The 23,307-nt window shown below is 37.4% G+C and overlaps 1 protein-coding gene across 3 annotated transcripts in view; it reads right to left on the bottom strand.

The window, feature by feature from the left end:
* Window positions 1-5,820: 5,820 nt before the first annotated feature.
* The window catches only part of BOD1L1 (biorientation of chromosomes in cell division 1 like 1), a 36,715-nt gene continuing 19,228 nt past the window's right edge, over window positions 5,821-23,307 (bottom strand). For 2 of the 3 annotated variants that reach the window (XM_042052823.1, XM_042052825.1), the window contains 12 exons: window positions 21,186-21,229; window positions 20,218-20,305; window positions 19,083-19,162; window positions 18,363-18,447; window positions 17,304-17,377; window positions 15,916-15,991; window positions 15,801-15,835; window positions 10,939-13,902; window positions 10,749-10,833; window positions 10,156-10,309; window positions 8,383-8,526; window positions 5,821-7,210 (listed from right to left, as the gene is read on the bottom strand). In XM_042052823.1, the coding sequence (XP_041908757.1) occupies window positions 13,777-13,902; window positions 15,801-15,835; window positions 15,916-15,991; window positions 17,304-17,377; window positions 18,363-18,447; window positions 19,083-19,162; window positions 20,218-20,305; window positions 21,186-21,229 (608 nt within the window). In that variant the 3' untranslated portion in view covers window positions 5,821-7,210; window positions 8,383-8,526; window positions 10,156-10,309; window positions 10,749-10,833; window positions 10,939-13,776. The remainder of the gene's footprint in view (window positions 7,211-8,382; window positions 8,527-10,155; window positions 10,310-10,748; window positions 10,834-10,938; window positions 13,903-15,800; window positions 15,836-15,915; window positions 15,992-17,303; window positions 17,378-18,362; window positions 18,448-19,082; window positions 19,163-20,217; window positions 20,306-21,185; window positions 21,230-23,307) is intronic. The other variant, XM_042052824.1, reaches the window with a different exon arrangement.

Raw genomic sequence — 23,307 nt, 5'->3', positions numbered from 1 at the left:
TCTCCAAAGTCTGTTTAACACCTAACTTGGGTGGAAGGGGATGCCTCCTCTTGTTCAAGGGCCACAGGCAGGAAGTCTACCTTGAAATTAAAGGCCTAAACATTTATTTTTGACAAGCATTGAATGAGATGGTGGTACACATATGCCCTTAACATCCTTTTCCTCAATATTCCATGGAGTGGAACAGTCAGCTGCAATGTGGACAGTGAGCCCTGCTCCCTTAGCTGCTGCTTCAGCAAGGAGGGCATGCCATGGAATATGAAATATCCGAACAGGAGAGAAAGTAGCACCCATTGTTGGATACCCTACAGCCTTGTCTGGCTGAGACGTGTGGGTTTAAGTTCCACACACTTGTCCTTGAGGAGCTACAGGCCAGTGCTGTCAGCTGTCAGGACAGCTTCTTCAGCTTTGTGGATTGCATCTGAGGAGCTAAGTCTAACACTACAGGAATCTCCAATGCTTCATTTGGATTCCTAACTTCTTCAGGGAGCCAGCTGGCCTAAATTCAGATGTTTCAACAGTAAGTACAGTTGAACCTTTAAGCACAGCCTCAACATTTACGTCAGTTTTAGAAATGGGGCTCCAGTAGCTAAAGAACCCTGGAAAATCTTGTCCTGTGGCAGAATTTAAAGTACCTCTCTAGGGGAGAACCTGTCACACCCCTTCAAGCCATTTCTCTGTTAAACTACCCGCACTGCTGAGAAGTGGCACAGCATATTGCAGCTAGTCTAAATTAGTCTGGCTTCAGCTTTCAAAAACTGCATGATCTCTTCCTGATACATGGTAGGCAGCAAGGATCCCTGAACAGTTGGATAATCCATCCTTGCAAGAAGCTGCTTTGTTTTGTCACTAGGGAAGATAAACTCCACAAATTACCTCACTGTTCACTTAAACATCAATTATTGATACAGGGGTATCATAAATGCGTGGGAGAGCTAATGGTGCACCTGGATGACCAACATAAGGGCACTCAAATCCATGGTACAATGGCAAGGTGATTTCACAGTCCCTCTCTGCCACATGGACATCTCCTTTGTGCAGGCAGCAGTATTTGCCCAGTTCCATCAGCAGCTGGTGTAATAAACTGATCACATTAAAAACTCATCTGCAGTTTTGTTTTGTAGAGGTAGTTTCAAGCTCCCTGACCCAGCAGTCTGTGACTGTACAACACTGGCATGGAGGAAGGCACTGGCTGAGGGGCAGAAAAGGGAAGGTGAAAAGTGCCTTGCAGTCACAGCCTGACCATGCAACCCCACCCCTGGCTAATTAATTGCACAATCAGTGCCAAAAATCTATTCCTGCCCTACTAAGTTACGGCCATCTCAAATCATATTTTTCTTCCCTGATTGCTTGGCAAGACTGTTCTGTTCCTAGCTTTAAATACAGCTATCTAGGGACTTCCAGCAAGACATTTGTTTTTATTATGTTTTTCTTTTGGACTTTATTCACAAAGCCAGCAAGGCTAACTAAAAAGCTGAGATTTGAAAGAGGAAAGGGGTTTAAATGAGAAATACCCTTTCAAGGAATTTTTGGTGAAACATCTTGAAACAGAGACCTGAATGGAGATAGAATTTCCTTGCTATTTAAACTTCCATGTTTTAGTAGAAAAAATCCCACCCTGTTTGAAACAGACCTCAGATTTTTGAGAAGCTGATGGAAGTAATGGAGTGTGACATACACAGCTGGGACAAGGAATATACTGGAAGAAGCGAGCACAGTATCTTTAAGAAGTTGCCAAGACCTGCAGAAGGCTGCCATGGGCAATTTCCCCTGAACTGAAGCTACAAGCAAATGAAATAGATGGAACGTTGTTGAGATCGAAGGTATGAGTCTTCTGAGCTGTATACAAAATGGATGAGCAGGCAATTATAAGGATACTGGGGTTACCAAGAATTTGGAGTAGGTGTATACTGTATGAATGTGCAGGCACCTTTGTCAAGATGGCCCCATTAAATCTTAAACCAGAAAATTTTAATGGGAAGAGAACGAAAGTATACCTGTTGCTTTCCCTCTTTTCAATATAAACAGGTACAGCTTCAAGGAAAGCAAACACTGCTTTGGAATGGTCTGTAATATCACTCAGTGCATCCCAGATTCAGGCCAGCAACTTTCTCTCTTCAGACCAGTGATGCTCAGCATCACAGAGGTGCCACTACCTCTTCCAAAAGCAAGGGAGTACCAAATGTCTGTGGTGGCAAATGATCTTTTCCTAATGCACAACTTGATACAGGTATCAGACTTTGGCCACTTTTACTGTAGACACCCAGCCTGGTGTTGGACTTGCATCACAGTGGACATCTGCTGATTGTCACTCCAACCAGGAGCACCTGCTGCTCTTGGTTGCCAAGTTTTATGGGACAAATTTTACTGAGTTTCTGGAGAGATTAAAGCAGCTCAGGACCTTATACAGGCTCTGAGGGATTGGGGCCAGAGGTTGTTCTGTACAGGATGGTCTTGGAATACAGGTTGAGAGAGAAGAAACAGTAGATGTATATTTCGGATGGATGTCACAGATTAACCACTGCCTTCCTCAAGAGAGAAGTAATGTGTTACTAGAGAAACTGTTGGAATAGAAAACAGAGGCACTCAGAGATCTGCCAGCATCAGCAAAAACCTTGCCCCAGCTGCTGAGTGCACCTACTGAATTCGGATCAGGCTCTAGAGGGAAATTTCACCAGCTGTAAGACTTACAAGCTTGCCAGACCCCATCTCAAAATGAAAACTGCAAACTTGTAGCTGGGGACTCTCTAGCTGGTTTTAAAAAAACCCACCAGAAAGAAAAACAACTGAATAAAATCCATTTGTGTGATTTAAAATCTGTGTCGTACATAACCCCACAGTATTTCAAGTTGAAGACAGTTAAGAGGTGTAAATAGCCTTTAAGTAGAATGCACTAGAAATATGAAGAGATCCTGAGAGCTAGCCAACAGCCAGCTGGGAACACAGGCAGCCGAAGTATGGCAAGCAGGACTCAAGGTCCTGTTCTGTAAAACGCAGCAGGAGGAGTTGAACTCCATCTTCCAGCAGCACAGCTCTGGTTCACTCAGTATTTTAATATTCAGAGAAATGAAGTTGTTCCAAGAGAAGGAACTGGAAGAAAAAACAGCCACTAAAACATAAAAACCAGCCAAGCGGTTTAGAAATTTACTGGGATTGCAGCCTAGCCATGTTATTGCACCAAACGGCCCTGAGCAAATATCTCCACAAAACACTTTCAGGACATTCTGTTTCATCACAGTGCAGGACAGTATTTTTCTCCTGACCTCTCTAACTTTGCATGGACTAGGAAAGTATCATTGCTTTATACGTATGTCAAGATTCAGGGTGGAGTACAAGCCTAACTTCTGAACAAGATGGGTGTGTCTGACTGTGGCAAAAGACAGTTTTCTTCACTTCGTCCCTCCCTCACTTCGCAACTGTCTTTGATGGGCAATGATACCCTAATGTGGCTGGTGTGGGGTCAGTAGCTCTGGCCCATGAAGCTGTGACCGGTCCACAGAGATGGTCCCGTGGAAGATCGTCTTCCCAGGGCCCGGTGTCGTCCCTCAGCCGTAGCCGGAGTGCCCGTGCAGAGGCTGTCAGCTCTCTAGTGATTGTCAGCTCGTGATTTCAGCTCAGCTCTGCTGGGCAATCTCCAGGCCAGACCAGGGAGAGAGATGAGAGACCCGTGTAGCTGTTCCACATGGGGCAGCTTTATTAGTCTGTACCCAGCGAAGGGGAGGCCAGTGACGAGCTCTTTGCTCACAGGGGCAGAGGGCTAGATCTTACAGGGATACAGGGGGTGGGTGTCAGAGGGTAAAGGCCAGTGGGCTACAAAGGATCTGCATAGGGTCTCCCAGAGGATTCTGGGTCTGTCTTCTTCTCACCGTAACTGAAAAGTGGTTGCCTTTCCAGGGAGAGTCCTGCTGGGCAGTTAAGCAATCTCCTTATCTCAGCAGACCTCTCTCCATGGCAGGGGCTGGACATACCCCACAATACCCAAGATGAAAACCAGGTGGGAATTGCAGGACAAACTGTCACATAAGGAGATAAAATCCTAAAGTAGCTCCAGAGGTGCTTTATGGTTTTGTAACTGTGCATTCTGCAAGGCCAAAGAGCGTAAATACTTCTAGCTCTTCCTGCTCATATCTAACCCTTTAGACCTGATTGTCTTACATTGGCAATATTTAGACACTATATCAGCAGTAAATCCAGTCATCATCATCCACATAATCAGTGTCAGACTTCTCGTGCCTGAGTTTTCTCTCTTCTACTCTGCCACACTGTGACTCCTGCTGCAGCCAAGGAAAAATGATTCTTCTTCCCCTCCATGTCTTGTACTCAGAAGGGCTCTGGGAGACGGAAGGTACAAAAGAATTGGCAACTGTAAACAATCAATTCAGTAGAATGGTGAAGGTTGGAAAAGATCTCCAAGATCAGAGTCTAACCCTTGATCAAACACTGCCATGTGAACTCAACCACAGCACTTCGTGCCATGTCCAGTCATTCCTGCAACAGTTCCAGGGATGGTGACTCCACCACCTCCCTGGGCAACCTGTTCCAATGCTTAACCACTCTTTCACTGAAGAAACTCTCCCTCATGTCCAGCTTGAACCTCTCAAGTTTTGCTTAACTACAGCAAACCAGTACTGTCCCTGTAAAGCATAAAAGTAATTTAGATGATACTTTGAAATAACTAAGCAAAAAAATGAAGAAAATTCCCAGTATGGATTGACAGTGATGTGGCCCAGCAGAAACATCTATTTTGTTGACAAGAAAGAAGCTGTCAGCAAGTGAAATGTCCATCAGCTGAAAGTTTGTGGAACTGGCAGTTTTTATCCTCCCTTTTAGTGGCTGTCCTGCAGAAAGATAATTCCTTTAATGCCTTCATATCACAGAATAATTTAATCAATGATCAAAGATACATTGCATAGACAAGAAGATGTTTCCAAATATTATTCCTAAATGTTATCCATCACTAGGGGGAAGGACAGTAGACCACCTCCTAGGAGCTTAGCTTTGAGAGACTGACACCGATCTTCAGAGCTGTTTTTCTACTGAGATCAGACAAGAGCCAGTCAAAAGGATCTGACACAAGCTGGAGCTTTGTCAATCACTATAATCCATCAGAAGAGCTGTGCCTGTGAAACAGGCAAATATGAGCTGTCCTGGGGCAGGACAGGCACTACCAGCAGAGAGAGTAAATGATAATAATGTACAGCGGAGTGGGGAGGCTTCCTTAGGAACCTCCTGAGCAATCTCATTACTGAATTCATGTGAAGGAAACAAACAGGTGCAGGGGAGGACTCCACCTAAAGTCTGGAAAGCACTCATGGAAAAACAAGCATTTCAGCCTGTTTAGCCTTACAGAACAAAGGCTGAGACAAAATCTACAACTTTGGTCTGTGCAGACTGCAGGGGGCAAAGGGAAAAAAACAGAAAACAGGAAAGGTTCAACTTATCCTACAACTGTGTATAAACATCAGTATTAGCAATATATAGGAATATATCAAACAGTATGTTAGCTAGGTATGTACTAATATGGCAGCAGAGTTACTGTATAAAGTAAAAGGAGTTAATTTTCAGAGCAAAGGTATTTTCATCTTTCAGACTAATTCGCTTAGAAAAGCATTATGTGTGCACTTGCTTTTATAGTGTACTAAGGCAGGTGAACAGTTACACACTTTCCCCACTGTTTACATACCTACAATATAAGCACTTGTGAACATTTTTTAAAGGCTCTAAGCAGGTAAAGCTTATAGACATGACTCCAACCAGACACATTTGTAAAGACAAGTTCCACAGTCAAACAATTAAAGGAAAATAAAATAAGGCAACTCAGATTTTTGGCAAACATTTTATATTTTTTTATATAAAAATCTCAGTAAGAAACCTAGCAGAATATCTGACGGAAACATCTGCCTTACAACAAGTTGAAAAAAAAAACTCACAAAAAAAAGAAAAATAAAGAAAAAAAAAAGTAAAATTCCAACCCCCAAAATAGTTTTTCATTATAAACCAGAATATCAACAAAACACTTAAAATAATCTCAGATTGTTTGGCAATTCATCACATCATAACAAGAGACACATTTGATCATAAGAAAAGTTCAACGTTATATACAACTTCACTTGAACATTTGCTCTTACCAGAGTTAATATACATTAAAAAAAGATTCTGGCAATAATACCAGCTTCTATTTTTAATACCTGTGTATAAAATGTAACATAAAATGCTGAAGCTCTATAGTTAGGAGAAGTGATGTTTGATTTCAATGGGTCCCTCTGTTGAAAAAGATAAATACTGAAAGAACAGGTGCTTAGTTGCAAAATAAAACTGTTCCATTTTAGGGTGGTATTGGTTGACTTTGAGTAAATCTAACCTATTACTATTTATTTCTTGAAGTTGGTAGTAAATTTACAAGAGAAAATATAATCTAGTAAGATTACATTTTAAATGTCATACTTTGTCACAAATGTGAACAGAAAGGAGCCAAGTCCCTTTCACTATGCTAAACTACTTTAACACATGCGAGAAAAATACTTTACCAACTGTCTGAGCATATTTTAGAGAACTTCAGATTTTAGACAGCCCTGGGGGAGTGGAGGGGAAGTTTCCTACTGACATCTGCATAGAATGTAAAATATATAATTAAAAAACCCTAAGGTATATACTAAAGTTTACAGACCAATGCTTTCCATATAATAAATAAAATGTCCATCATTGATTAGATTCATACACAGAGTAAAATACAACCTATTTTTACAAGTTTATGTACAAAGTGTATTACTAGGCACATGGGTGCCTTATGGGTTGGAAGCATCTGCATTAGCACGTCACATTGGGAAACTCCAACTTTCCAAGTCAGTGATAAAATATATAACTACTTTGTTTTTCATTCAGATACAAAGTAAACTTATTTTTCATCTGAAATAAATGTACATAATATTCTGTATAAACAATAGTTTATAAAGCTGTTTAAAATGTAACTTAAAAGTACTGCATTGTTTAACTTGGAGCTCTGAAACAAGCACGTGCAAATCCCTTTGCTTTAAAAAAAATAGAAGCACAGATGTTTGTTTTCCTTTTGACTCTTCCAAGAACAGTACTGGCTGGTAAAGATTATCGTTTTGCTTTCTTTACTGGCGTCTCCTCTGTTTTCTGCTGGCCTTTTCTCCGTACCACTGTTGGGCTGTCCTCCCTTTTACGCTTGGCAGACTGCACCTTTAACCTGAAAAGCATATTAATAATTATTTTCACAATGGTAGAACCTGTAAAACAAAGAGCAGTCAGGCACAATTCTGTTCAGAGGGCAGAGCTAAATTGTCCATCTCTGCTGAACTACAAGGATATATTATATAAAAGCTTACTACTAAAACACACTTCTTAACAGGTTATGGGGTATTATTTCAGTATGCTGGAGAGTGCTCCATACGTAGAATCTGGGGCTAGAATTCCCCTTCTTCCTTCTCTTTTTCTGGAAAGGTTTGTGGATTTATAACAGAACATAATGGCCTTCATTACCCTGTACCCTGTCTCACAAAGACAGAATAGCAGCAATAGTGCCTCAAGCCCTGCACACACAAGGGGGAGTAGAGGGCAGACATCACATACCCTTACCCTGTGAACTCACACACCCCATCTATATGCTCACCATATTCCAGCTGCAACTAATTGTAAGTGGGCTTAAACTCTTGGTCATTCATAACCACACAAAATAATGGAGCTGAGGTGAACTGCGACAGCCATCAGCACACAATGCACACGTTCCCCAGGTTCAGCCTGAAGACACTGGCACATTTCAGAGAGGACAACAGCAACACGTGTTTGGCATGCAATGCATTTTACAGGTAATCTACAAGATGCAGAGCAACTGTCCGTCACATTTGTTACTTATTCCCTTGGGATTCTGCACTGTGATCTCAGCTTTACAAATTAAAGAGAATGCCGCCAGGAAAGGAGGGAAAGGGAAATACATTCAAAACTCGGTCTAAGGGCTCTCAGAGTTTCTCCTCTTTTTATCAGCTGATCTTAGATCTTTGAAGCATTAGAATCACATAATCATATTTAGCTTTAACCTGAACTACCGATGCTCTTACCCTCTCACCCAGGAAAGAATCACAGCTCAAGTTAAAATACTACATAAACAGCATTTTCAGATTCTCCCAAGAGGTTTCCAAGGATATAAAGAAAAAAATCTAGCCTTCCAAATGTCAAATAAAGGAAGAAAAAGAAAAAATGTAAACAGAAGAAAATCCTTTAAAAGCTTTTATATATCACAAAAGAACAGAACAAAACTAGTCTGCTGTTCAGATTTTGAAACAGTATGTTACGTATAAGGAAAGGATCACTGTAGTGGCTTCCAAAACAAATACTCAAAGCAGATTCAACTTTAATACTTACTGTGTCAATGGAGGAGATTTATTAATTTTTGTATCGCTTGAAGATCTTTTTTTTGCTGCTAGCTTCTGTCGTTTTCTAGGAGAAACTGAACTTGGACTGCTGCCTTTAGAAGTTGCACGTGTGGTTGGCTTGCTGGGCTGTTTTCTGTAATACAAAAGAATGATGAATTTATATATAAGAAAATACTTTTACCAAGTCACTTTCTTCTTGCATTCCAAGTGAAGATAATTAAGGCTACATAGTATTTGCAACAAGTAAATCAAAGTTGCAAAAAGAAACAGTGAAAAAAACGTATTTGCCTACTTAAAGACATACTGCAATGCCAAGCTGTGCATTTTCATATCAAATGTAGAATCAAAAGGCTACTTTACTGACAATATTTGGTATTTCACAAAAAAACCCAAAAAACCCATTCCAAATCTGCAATAAATTTTGTACATAAGTGTCCATGTTCAAAAGAATATCTTGTAGTATGAACTCACTCATATGAGCTTCAGTACCCACAAGTTCAAAAACATGAAAAACTGGTTATTGGCAATTAATTTAATAGTTTAGAAAACAGGTGACTTAAGTCAGAGAAATCCAGCAATGCTGAAAATGAAGAAGCATCCCCTTCCACAAAATTATTTCCAAATGCTACTTATAAAATGCAGACCATAAGCAGCACCTTAAGGTAAAGATGCTTTGTTGCAATCAGAGCTAGAAAGGTAGCATTGGAAATCTGAGACACAACCCAAATCTATAAAAAACAGATGTTTCCACAAGCAAACAGAATAAACCCACAAATATCTAAATCTTTATTACAACTTTAGAGTTAACAATTACGTGAGACTAAAGGAAGTCCCTTTGCCTTCACCAAAACAAAACTGTTGTTTACTAAGTGGTAGTGGTAAACCTTCACAGTTTTTATGTAAATCAAGAATCATGTAACTACTTTCAGACTCAGTTCTGAAATTATCAGTTCAAGAGCACTATGTGTTTGCCCAAAGGCAAACATATAATATACACAATATAACATATAATATCCGGGAGTGAAGTAAATATGGTCAATTGAAAGTAATCTCACCACTAACATAAAAAACCCCTGGACTCCAATTCTCTTCTGAAAGACAGCAACATAAATCAAAACTTCCCAAAGCTGCTATCTTTCATTGTTTCCACAATAAGATCAAGAGGATGAGCTCTGCTAGAAGTCAGTTTGCCCACAAAAAGGCAGACCTGTGCTAAAGCAGATGAAGAACGGCTTCCTGAGAACAGAACTCTTGCTACTACACATCTTTTGCAGCAAGATTGCAAATCACCGTACTAGAAATTCAATCATCCACTACTGCAGATTCATGAATTTAACTGGGACAGTACTTAAAGACACCAACAGGAGTAATTATACTTTCACCTTGTTCCAACACCAAATATCCAATGGTGAATTGTACAGTCAACACAGATGTCCCATTCTACCCATCAGAACCAAGCATCCTTAGACTCAAATTCTAGTGAGTCATCACTAGGATGAAAAGTGCCAACAGGATCAATTCTTACCTTGTTACATATTCAAGTATGCTTTTTGAGACCCTAACAGTTACCCCCACCTCACTTTTGTCTCTTCATTCCTAGAAAAGTGCTACTAGAATTAAAATCAAAATTACTTGGGAAGCTCTTATCAATTTAAAGCAAACAAACAGAAAAAGTCAAAAAGAGGAAGTAACAACCTCTTCTGCGTAACACAACCAAGAACAATGTAGGAAAAAAGCTTGTTATTGGAGTCTCTACAGTTACCTCTGAGCCTCTAATCTTGTGGCTGATCTAGTTGTGGCCCCAGAATGTGCATCATCATCTTCCTCACCGTCCTCTTCCTCACCTTCCTCTTGCTCTTTTAGTTCATCTTCAGAAGATGTTAATTTCCGACGTTTCTTCTCTGGCTCCAGTGTTTCTGTCCATGTAAAATTTTACACATATGCTATAATTTTCCAAAAGCCCTCCAAAAGGACATGAACACTTAATTTAGAAAAGGTATTCTAGTCACAAATCCCATTTTCAGTAAGTAATTTTCCATTTCCTTTATATTTCAGCATTTTTAATTCACACTTGTTTGACTAAATCTTGCTAACGCATTCACCACAGTTTACTTACACAGCTCATAGCCAGAATTCATAGACAATTCATGAGTCTTTACAGAAGCATCTGGGATGTAGCAATTCTGACATGAGATTACAGCAATTTACACATATTTACATAATATTTACACTAGCTGTAATTCAATGATTTTTCCTCAAGAAAGGAAAATTGAATAAAGCTTATCTTGTTGCTATTAGTAAACAGAAAGGCACAGCAGTATTTTCTTATTCTGTTAGGAGTAGCATAGCTTTTACCAGTTTCCTCTGATTGAACCAGAGAACGCCTGGGCTTTCTTCCCCTTTTACGCACAACCATTTCTGCTTTCTCAGTTTCATCTTCCTGAAAAAACAAAATGGAACCAAGTAAGTCAAGAACCAACTACTTTACATAGAAGACAGACATTTTTCATTACATACTGCTTGTAAATTTACAAATTGCACTTACGTTTGTTGTTTCTTTCTTATTAGATATGTCTGTACCTAAAAAGAAAGAACAAAACTTAATCCTGAACTTCAAATCTTTCACCAATCAATTTAAAAGGGAGTTCTTTCATACTCTCTCAACTTTGCATAAACATCATAGTAGCTCAGAAAACATTTAAAGTCTTTTTCTAATTTAGAAAATAGCTTTGTTATACTTTGTTATATACAGAAACTGGGATAACGATTAAATTTTTTTTTTTAAGTACTAAGGCTTTATATGACTGACAGTATTTATTGCTTTGTTGCATATGCTGTTTTGTTTTAATGGAAAAGCGAAGTTACTTGCCCCTTTTAACTACTGTCAACCAATTACAGAATCACAGACAAATTTGGCTTAGAAGGAGCCTCTAGAGGTCACCTAGTCCAATCTCTTGTTCAAAGCTTGGCTAAATTAACTGATCTGATCATACTGGGCAAGACCTTGTTCAGTCCAATTTTTAAAGTCTCCAAGAACATGGTCTCTCCAGTAAATCTGTTCTAGTGCTTAACTGTGCCCATGCTGAAGCACGAAGATGACCAAGATGAAGCTCAAGAAGACACTATTTAAAACCTTTCTAGTACCTGGTATGCAAATTACATGACTTCCTCTGCTGAAATACTTCTTACTTGCAATTCAGTAATTTTTACAGGCTAGCCTATACACGTTAAAACAGATTTTTAACTCTACATCCCATGTCTCAACTTGGCTTCTCTCCATGGTTACCACTTCTACCCTAACTCTGTGATGAGAGAGATTATTTTACAAAGCTTTTGAACTCTGTCAAGCAGAATTATCTCAACACCACAAGGATAAAAATCCTTAGCAATAGAAAAGAGAAGCAACCTAAATAAAAGCAAGTTTTTGTATCTTTTTTTCCCCTGCCATAAAATTCCTGTCTAATTTCTGAAAGCTATATGAAAGAGGACACAAATGCTAAAACCCTCACCAATTAGACTGACAGAACAAACAAAAGAACATCAATGCGACGGATCTAAAATAGATCTCAAAGAGCAGAAACATATTCTAAAACTCACACGCAAGCATTTTGGAACTCCTTTGTAAGGTTATGGGGAAAAACTTTATACAAAAGCAAATGAAGTACAACACAAATATATTTAAGTATTAAAAAAGTAAGTGAAATAAAACATAGGACTGTCCACTGTATAAAGTTCTTCACACAACGTAAGTACATACATAATACAAGCAGCATGTATTAGTTCTGTTTCGTTCAAAAGAGATACTTCAAAATTCTGGTACATTTTGGCAAATTTGTGGCAAAGGGGTTTTTGACTCAAGAATAATCCCATCTAGATCCATGACATGCCTTTAACAGACAACCCTCTGTAAGATACGAAAATGTAATACTTTTGCCTAAAGGTAAGTATAAAAATAGTAAGACATGGTATCTAAAAATCTTACTAATTTTAGAGCAGCAACTGCTGATTAGTGCTAAGTAATTAGTTTCAAGTTCAGTGTCAGTGTTATGGGAGGATGATGCCTTCATAAAACATATGCCTCCTAACTGCATGTGCTGTAGTGACCAAAAATAAATCTCTGCATCCCACTCCACATGTGGCTGTGTCCCTATTTCAAATCCTTATGCAGAACACCCAGAAATTACCAGAATAAGTGAACTGCACAGAGGGATTCAACTTGGCTTCCTTCTCATTGCAATTTCAAGGGTTTTCAAGCCCTTTATGCATGTGAATACTAATATAGGACGAAAAGTTTAATAGTGCATTCTTCCACTTTATACACTTCTCTTAGCATTGCTGTGGTATCAACAGCCTTGTACCTGGAAAATGGAATGTTACATAACACACTCAAACTAAGTACACGGTGAGGTGTCTGTCCTCTTGGATAAAAAACAAAGTAGAATGCACTTTTATTTCATTCTCACATTCTTGTCTGTTCTCTTTGCAGTTCACAGAAGTCAAGTACCACACAATGAGCTAACCCTTCAGAGACAATTCTGAAGCATATGGATTAAAGCTGACATTTTAACAAATGTGGAGAAAATAGGAAACAGTCCATATGTGCAGTGCAGCCAAATTAGTATCTCTGCAGAAACCTAAGCTTTTGGACACTCCAGAAAATTTGTTTTCTCAGATTTGTTACATGTTTGTTTGCATTTGTTTACAAACAATTTTTAACCTACTTTTCAGGTTCACCTGCTTCCTGAAATAGGTTTTTAAAGTTTGTTTTATGAATGGCCATAATTAAAAAGACACATTTAAACAACCAATGCAGTTCAGACTCTATACACAAGAAAAATTAGGAAAGAGAAACAGAAAGGTATTTCACTTAATTGTATTTTAGTTTGAAGCACTAAGAGAACATCTTTGAGTCAAGCTAAGCAACCATCTTCCACAGATCTTACAGCAGTTGTGAAAACGGAAGAAGAAACATCCCCTCAAGATACCTCTAAGCTCTTTAGATAGATATCAACAGATAAACCAATTAACTGAACAAAATTTGAAATTTAATGTAGTAAGAGTGATTGATAGTCACTGTATGAAAGAAAACACGCAGAAATGAAAAACAGTCACTAAGAGCCAGTATGATAGGGGTACCTACCTTCCTCTGAAGCTTTGCCATGTACTTAGCCCACTCAGTCATTTGGTATATTCTGCAATGCATTATTCAGCACTGAGTAGTGCTGCTGCATCTTTCAACTAAGTTCTTATCAAGCTGCTCTTTTTTGAAAAGAAAAACTTGGTAGCAATTTGGGACAAGTCTTCACTTCATCTCTTACTTCAGACATTTTCATTCATGAATAACACTGACTGCCAGAGATGATATCAGGATGAAGAAAGTGATTCACATGTGATTTTTGTGAAAACCCTCTTTACTTCTTCCATTTTTTGTTTTATATGTTGAGGCAGATATAATTTTCTTACCTGTTGGAGGTGTTTTCCCTCTGCTTGCAAAGGTAGGAGACTGCAGCTGAAATGAAAAAAAAGTGGGTTACTTAATTTAAAGAAAATCAGAAAAATTCAGCATTGTATTACATAATCACAGAAACTTGCTCAGATTCATTGCAGAATGAATCTGTAGATCTAGAACATGTGAACATTCTAATGAGCACACAAAGTTTGTACTGAGTTTAACAATAGGATCCATTTTTCTGTTTTGATGAAGAACTGAAACAAGTCAAATCAGCCCATAAACCAATCATAGCGCTTTCAGTAACCTGACAATAAAATAATTGCAATAAAAGACACAAAAGATAAAAGCAGTTTCAGTCAAACACATTTCTGAGTATTTAGTTATCAACAAAGAAGTTTTGTACAGTCACTTTATGTAATCCCACATACAGATTTACAGAACTACAAACCACCACAAATTTTTTATTTACTCAGAATGCAGAAAAAGCTATGTATAATTACACAATGTCCTGTGATGACTGTCCAAAAACTTCAGTGCTTTCACCACCAAATGACTGCAGTAGGATGCCTATGATTCCTCTGAAGTAGCAACATGTTCCCAAAGCAGCCCTGGGGAAACTGTCATGTAAAGGTATCTCACCTTAGAGAACCCCTGTCTCAGATGGAGGGCAGGTATCACTCCTCCCTGAGCCAGCCTGCAGCTGACACCAATCACTCACTCATCACTAAGAGGTACAAGACCTTTAAATACTTGAACCAGAACAAGATGATTCTGTTCCAGTACTGGCACTGAGTACAGTGCCAAGGTACACCTATTTTTGAGGGTGATTTTAAAATTTGTTTTAATCCTTAACTGGACAAACCCTCCCCCCTCATAACAACCAAACAAAAACCAACCCACAATACCAAAACCAAATACCAAAACACACACCAGATCAAATTACATTTCATTAAATTAATATTGAAAAAAAAAATCAATTAGGAAAGACTAGGAATTCTGAAACAGAATTCCAGCCAACCTGTAAGAAGGGACAGGACTCAAAGGGCTGCCTGAAATACAAGGACAGAACAAGCAGAGACAATAATTCCTGTTATCCATAAACTAGGTAAATTCCCAAGATCTCCAACAGCCATGCCAGCTGATGCCTCACCAGGCAAGCAGGAAGAAAACATGTGTTTCAATATAACTTTAAAATAAGCCCTTTTCTATGCAATAACATTGATTTTGAAATAGAGGAATTCCCTGGAGAGAAGCCTTCAACGGGAATAAATCCACCTGGTTGTACTCCACAAACATGCCTGACCCATTACTGCCCTGTGCTGTAATCCAATGGGATTGCAGAAACAATGCCAACAGAACACTTTCTTAGCTGTCAATGTCCTTCACAGGAGTTAGGAAATTACCACTGAGCTTTAAAAGACAGAGGTATGTTTCATGAGCTCCTAGGTTACACACCACTATGTGTCTACCTCTTGCATGAACTGTAATGTTGCAATATACATACTATTTTATTTTACAGCTATGAAGAGATACTATGTGCTACTATTATGACACATTCAGCAGAGGGGAAAAAAAATTCGTTTTTGAAATAAAGTCACCCTTGCTCTTCAGGCCAAAATTACTCTCAGCACGAACTAAAAGACACACATGCACACCACCAAAATTTCACCCTGCACACAAGCATATATTGCTATCTGGCACAACACTTAAATTTGTATTAAGTGAACTAAGCATGAAGCTGATAGGTAACTTGCTATGTTCTGACTTAACACAATATAGATGAACTTTTAAATCAAAATATAAAGAGAGACTATTAACCGTTTTTGTTTGCTTAGACTGAACTCAATTATCAAGTTTCCCATAAGATGTTTCTGAGATGCTGTAAACTGTTAAACAGGTAAATGGCTCTTGAAATACTGTGTTTAAATGCACCCAAACAAAATAAAGGCACTTACATTCCCAGTGCTCATATCAGCTTTTGACTCCCCACCTGAGGGAAGAAATATGAGTTCAGAACTTGAATGTCACTATTATCCTTGTTTTTTCACACAGGTATTATGAACTACTTACCACCAGGTTGTACTGCTTCAAGAGGGTATTTACGAGGCCGTCCCCTTTTGCGTTTCACTACTACAGGCTGATTTTCCTATTAAAAATAAAAGACAAAAATATTTTAGCTACTGTAACTGGCATTTGAGCAATACAATACTAAGACTGCTAATTGAATTCATAATGTGACAGTGGCAGAAGTAGTGATTTTCAGTTAAAAAATAGATGAGGCAAGTTTCATAGGAAGAGACACTGCCTGTTATGAATCAACTAATATAGGTGAAAAGAAACAAGACAACTCCCAATTACACAAAACACTCTGTGGCTTGACTCAGGCACAAAGCATGTCTGAGAATGCAGTGCCTCCTGCTCCCTTAGCCCCAAAATCTCTACCATTTGGTCTCACCAATGCTGCTGGCTTACCCCATAAAAGAACTCCAGACTTTACATCCCATGAGCACGTTTTCCTAGTGCCATATAGCTCAGCACTTGCTCATCCTGTAAGTTGAGCAAGTGCTTCAAACAGCTAATACCCTAATTATTGTGATAAACAGATTGCTGATATTCTCTATATAAACAGGATCTTTAGCAAAAAAAGGCCCCTTCCTTTGAAGTTTTAAGCTTTGAAAGACAACTTTTAAGTAATAAATACAGTCAGATGCTCAGATTGTAAAATCCCCAATAATAGATTTTCTCTTATATACAAGGGAAGATTAAATGCTTCATTCAGCATTTACTGAAGTTTAGCAGTATCTCCCCCAGAATGGCTCTAAGAGACTCAAACCTCAAGTGAACAAACATAAAAACGTATTCCTTAAATTTTCTTTCACTTCCAAATTTGAGGCAAAGAAAGCAAATGATGAAAGCCAACACCTTTCTGAGATCAGTGTCTATTTCTAGAGGCCAGCATCAATTTTAACCTCTAGGGTTCAGACATTTTTTTACAACCCATACTGTAGAATATCACAAGTATGTGCCTAGGAGATAATATAAAGACTTTAAAAATTGTTCAAAAATAGTATTTTTTAAAGCCAAGTCATATTTGTTAATGAGTAAACTGTCCATATCAATTAGAAAGTTTTCAGAAAACATGATTTCTATATAATACAACTCTATGTAATTGCTTCCTAGACATTTTGTAAGTACTACTAAGCATAGCAAGGGAGTTAGTCCTACTTTGGTAATCAGACATTGATGTCTTATGGTCTGTGAGTTTATACTTTGTGACAGAGCTACATAAGTCCTTGGTACTTTACAGTACCAAACAAGTTTTCACAACTATTTCTTAGTAGGTGAAGGCCAAGTTTTAATATTGCTGTCAACAAAATACAAAGTACTTATCCACTGCAAAGATAGAGTACTGTGAATCTGCACTATCTCAGTGAGTTATCATGAGTAAGACCACTCACCTCTGGAGAATTTTCATTTGATTCTAGACTGCGCTTTTTCTTTTCAGACATTTCCTGTTCAATCTTAAATTCATCTTCACACATACAAAATAAAATAAATAAAGAAAGGAAATTGTATACCTTTGTTTTATTAGGCAAAGGAAATGTAGTACAAGCCACAACCTCCACACTGAAAACGTTATTTCATTCCTTAGCCCAAAATTCCCTAAAAACACCCATCAGAAATCAACACTGTTTGCCTTGTAGCAACAGTGTATTGGTCTGCCAAAATGCTTCCCTAACACCAGATGAGTTAAGAAGGTCTCCTATTTTAAGGTAAAATCAAAAGCTCACTATTGTGGCATACTATAAAATGGTACAACAAATACAAGCCCCTATTCCATTTTCTCACATGTTCCATGAAACAGGAAGCTGAGGATACAAGCACATTGCAGAACAGACTCATACTTGTCATCTTGCTCACATGAGAAACAAAGCTATTAATAGGTTAAACTAACATCAGGGAAGATTCTCACACTGTTCCCAGACAGACAGACTGAAGTAACATTAAAACAGATATTAATAATGTGGATATGCCATCTTTTATTATTTATTTTAGTGCAATGAAGTCAATTACAACAGTGCAATTTGCACTCTTTTCTGGTTGGTTTCTCTACAGAAACAAACAAAACTCATTTGATGGTTATGTCATGGATTTTTACACAGGACAGCTCTTGCTTGTGGTCAGAGTTAGGAGATGTTCTTATCATATAATGCTGATTGTGCTATTTGCCTGCCTACCTGTTTATTTCCCATTAGTTTTCCTACCCAAGATACATACTGAAGCAGTAATGGAGCAAATGGGTGGTAATACAGCAGAAACATCAAAACTTCTTTCACCATTAAAGAAACTAAGACTAATGCATTATTTGATAGCAGTAATAGAGCAGAAATCAACTAGAGAATACATGCAAGTATATTTGCTGGGATCAAGTTCCCAATTTCTCTCAAAAATCACTCAAATGAAATGAGCATTCAGTATGGGTTCAGAAAATCTGCCATAATGGGCAGTTTAATTACCTTTTTCTTCCACAGTACTCCTAGGAGGTGTTTGTGTTACATCAATTTCTTTGGACACTTCTGCTGCATCACCTGAAATAACTTCCTACATTATTTTGAAACAAGAGAGAAAAGATGTCTTACCACACATTGAAGATCATTGCCAGTTACACTAAAAAATTACCCCACCCTGATACATGAGTAGTTATTTTACTCATCAAGATTTTGTACTGCATCTTAAAAACTTTGATGCTGAGAAGCTTCATCACAAATTAATGGGTGAGACAGTCCCAAATATACTGCATGTACTCCTAAAAAGAAGATCTATTTTGCCTTAATTCCTGTTTTGATCTAGCAGGAATCAGTACAAAGTCAGAACTTGAGTGAAGTGCAATACCCTCTTGAAGATCTCAGATCAGTATGTCCATGTTGATGCTGAACTGACCGGACAGCTGGGATCCAAAAATGCTCCATGAGATCCCAAGCTCCTACCTATTGTTCAACTCCGTCCTCTCAGCCTTCCATACCTCAAAGAGATTCAACACAGACCCCCGCTTTTTGTTTTTATATTGTCTCCCCCACTGAAACATATAATTCTCTAGTCAGTTCTTTTATATTCAAGACAATGCAAAAGCAGCTTATTTATGGAAACACCTCCCAAAATAAATTGCTGGAGAAATGACGACTTAGATTTTAATCTTATTTACAATTGCAGAACATAAAGAAGTTCTCGGAAAATACCTTAATGTTATCAGGTTTCATTTTGGAACACTGACTTTGTTCATCATCTTTTAGCACATCCTGAGCAATCAGCTGGTTGCCTGTAAAACCAAGTGACAACTGAAATGTTAAAAAAGTGTCTTCTGCACTTGTCATCTTTTCATGCCACTTTTATACCAGCTCACTATTACTGAGATTCAAAAGTCTGAAAAGCAGCATCTTACTTACAGATGAACAGATCGTTATTCTAACCACTCTTTGAAAAGGGAAGACAACACAATAACAAAAGAGAATTACATGTTTCTTGTATGTTACAGGTGTGGTTTGTTTTGTTTGTCTGTTTTTAAAGACAAGGCCAAAATTGAAATTTGGTGGGACCACATCAAGAAATAGAACATCAACCTTAACTTCAACTCACCCAGAGACAGGGAAAGCAGTTAATGCTTTGTGGGACACTAATGAATACATGACTTCTAATTACTCACTTCATCAAATCAAAATTCTTAGAAGAAGAATAAGCTGTTAAAAAAATGCTATTATTAATTATACTAACTCTTTTTCTAAATTGTTCTGATGCTGAAAAGACAAAAGAAGTTGAATCCAGAGCTTGAAGAGATTTTACACTGTCAGTCTTGTAATTACTATATCAACAAAATGCCCAACTTATTTCTATGTTAACTTTGTCTAAACTTAATTTAAAAATGTTATGCCATTCAATGGACTGAATTTCTTCTCACCTTTTGCTTCCAGACAAATAAAAGGCTACACTAAAATGTAGTTCTTTCCAACCTAAGAAAAGGAAGCATCCAGCCCCACAAAGTCTATTGAATGTTTAGATTTTCCTCCAATGATCAGCTCCTTATCTTTAAAAGGATAAAACTAGTAATTTTTCTAAACAAAAATGTTTCTTCACTTAAGATTGAAAAAACTACTATAATGCTCTTCTGTGCAGTAATTAAATTTGTTATAATATTTTTATCAAATATATTAACTGTAATATTAGAAGTTGTTTTGGGAATATAAATTGCTTTGGAGTTCGGAATTTCCTATATACCATTCTTTTCTCAAAAATACCATTTTATGGCCTAACCACAGTAGAACTTGGTTTTGCCACAGAAAAGCTTTGCACAAATTTGTGTACTTCTGTATCACTTACATTTTTCTTTCTCCATTGTTTCTGAAGATTCACATTGTATTCCTCTAGATCTATGTTCTTCAGTTACCTGGGTAGCCAAGTTTTCCACCTACACACAAAACACAAAGAAAGATAACTTCTTTTTTTCCATGAAGTTTATAAACACAGAAGGGAGAAACTTTTCTCGACTTGCTACTTTCAAGTACAACATACATTAAAAATGGAAAGCAGCAGTTTACAAAAGGAATTTATTCCTAGAACTCAAGTAACATTACTACTACAGAACAGCACAAAGTATCATATTTTCAGTATTGTGGTATTTTCAGAATTTCTGACTGATATTTTTACAGAAAAAGTCTCAAAATTAAGCACCCTACTACACATTTTAAAAATAGTTCATTGCAGTAAATCACACAAAATATTTCTGGATTTAAAGGACATTTTCCTACATGCAAGAACAATAGAAATGTCGCCAACCAGCATTTCAATACAGTAATAAATAAATTTACTACTCAAGTGTAAGCAACAACAAACAATGTCAGCTTGCTACCCGTATTTAATATCATTTCTGCTCCGTAAGATACATTTTACATTTGCAAGTTTCCCAGTTATCCCTCTTAAGTCTAAGTTCTTCTGAAAGACCTCAGACTGCATTAAAATAGGTTTCTAATTGTGATCAAAACCTCCAAGAATAATCCCTATTTTTTTTCCTCTACTGTCATGGAGATCAATCAAGCTTATCTTTTCTGCCAGTTAAGTCTTGAAATAGTCACAGACTATGGAACAACAATACAAGATTTATTTACTGGCGGATTATAAAGAATAATTAGACATCAACCTACACAGCTGCAGAGTCTCAGTATACATAGGCTCTGCATATACAAAAATAATATTTCCCTTTAGAGAATATTTAATGTAAATAGAAGTAAATTCAAGTATGAGAAAAGCAGCACAGATTTAGAGAATAAATTTAAAAACTAAGAACTTACATGAGAAGTTTCTCTTTCTAAAGGAGTATTTCTCTGCAGCATATCTATTAAAAATAATTACAACACAATCAGAAAAGCTAAACAACAGCAAAGTATCACAGTATCCTCTACTTCACCTCCCTGAAAGGATTCTAGAGAACCTGAAACTATGTAAAACTTACTTTCAATGTTGGAAATAAGAGACAGCCAATCTTCTCTTTAACAATATACTCACAAAACAAAACAAGAATATGAATTTCTGAGCATAGGATAACTAAGAATCACTTTATGGTTGAAATACAGGCAATGAAGGGGCTGTCATCTTTGAAATTTATGGTGACTTTGACATTTCAAATACAGTTCTACCATTTGAATCAGAATTTCATCTATCACAGTCTAAGATACTGGATCATGGGATGAAGTAAAATGTGATTGAGCTATGCTGTAACATTATGCTTTCAGAGAACTGAAGTTTGCATAATTGTACTAGTGAGATCTGTATCTGATAGAATGCATGTAAGGAAATTGTCCAATTGCTACACTCTACTATACTCTGATGAACTACAGCCTCAGTCTTCCATATCACAAACACAGGGAAAATAATTATGAGAGTTGATGAGTGGTCTGAAGTTTTGAAAGAATTCCGTAACTTCCAGTACATAAAGAGAATTATAAAGAAGCTGCTCTATCAGGTGTTCTTAATATCTGATTCATAAAAGCGATGAATTAAGATCTTAATTTTTAAAAGTTGCTGAAACATTCCAAGCAACTTTCCTTTTAGCTACAGTAAGAACATAAACCTAAAATCCAATAAACCCACTTTTTTACATAGTTTTATATATTTTGTAGCTCATTTCTTAAATCTACATGTTTTAGCAACAATTCTTCCACAGCTACACTGCTGAGTTGCACATCTTTCAATTTTTAAAGCAGTGTCAAATGAAGAGCTAGCTCCTACCCACTCAAACAGCAATGATTTGTTTACATTCCAAAGAATCTTGGACTACTAAACTACTGTGTCTGCTGTTCATATTCATGACAGGACGCACATTTGTCTTTTAAACAACTTCCTTTTACGTATGTTGAGCTGTATGTATATAAGCATGCATATATATACATATATGAGAGATTATTGCAGAGGAGAAAAAAACCTCTCTACCAAGACCTACAAAGCATTAGTCTTCAGAATGTGTCATACCCAACATAATTTACGCAACAAATGGATTTTTGTTAAACATTTTACAAGAAACAAGATTAATCTCAGCTAGCTCAATCTGCACATTTTAAGTACTGTCTATCTGCGTGACTGAGTGATGGGAAGTGGCAGAGTTTTAAAGGCACTTCAAAGAAACCTCACAATACAGAAAAACCTTTCTGAATTTTAGATCTGCTGTCCTGAAGTCTACATTCTTCTGACCAGTTCTCAGGGTTTACATCTGCTTTCTTGTGAGCAGAGCATGCCTCTTACCACTCAGCTGAATACACACCACCCTATAAACAAGAATATGAATCTGAGCTACCCTGAGAGTAAAAACAAGAATTACAAAGTTTTATACCAATGCTCATATTTCACCTTACTGCTACTTTTGTTTTTCATTTGGTAAATTACTATTTTGGTATGCCTATTTGGTATGTCTAAAAATTTAGAAGTGAGCTTAACAGTGTGTCCTTTCATAGCATGTAGGCTTTCAGCTGCATTTCTGTAAGAGCTTTCATTTCTGTAAGAGGAAATGCATCTTTAACCTCCCCAGACAATATAAGCAGCAGTAACGCTGGTACCTCTTGGGATTCATTTTAGTTCTGCTTGTTATTTCAATAACTGAGGATTAGCTCTCATCTGGTAGTGTTATAAACATCTTTGTAATGCATCTGGAGCACAAAATCCATCCCATTTGATGGGCACAAAGCAGGCATTTGTTTCTGTTTTAACAGGAAAGCCAAACAATTGCAACGCATAATTTGGTTTTGGAAAGAATGGATTCTTTTTTAGTTTTGGTCCCACTGAAGATTAGTTAAAGTACATGGAAAAGGAATTACTGAGCACAGATCCAAGCTGACTAATTGAGGTTCCTAAGTTGATGATTACCTACTTATAACTGCTCTTCAAATTTGAGTGGATGGCCACAAATATTTTAATCTTTTG

This window comes from Corvus kubaryi, unplaced genomic scaffold (assembly GCF_017639235.1).
Source record: "Corvus kubaryi isolate FWS band 111438036 unplaced genomic scaffold, C.kubaryi_AGA036_p1.0 split1-131, whole genome shotgun sequence".
Classification (NCBI taxonomy): domain Eukaryota; kingdom Metazoa; phylum Chordata; class Aves; order Passeriformes; family Corvidae; genus Corvus; species Corvus kubaryi.
Note: the sequence above shows the minus strand (reverse complement) of the source record. Positions and strands in the feature narration are given on the sequence as shown.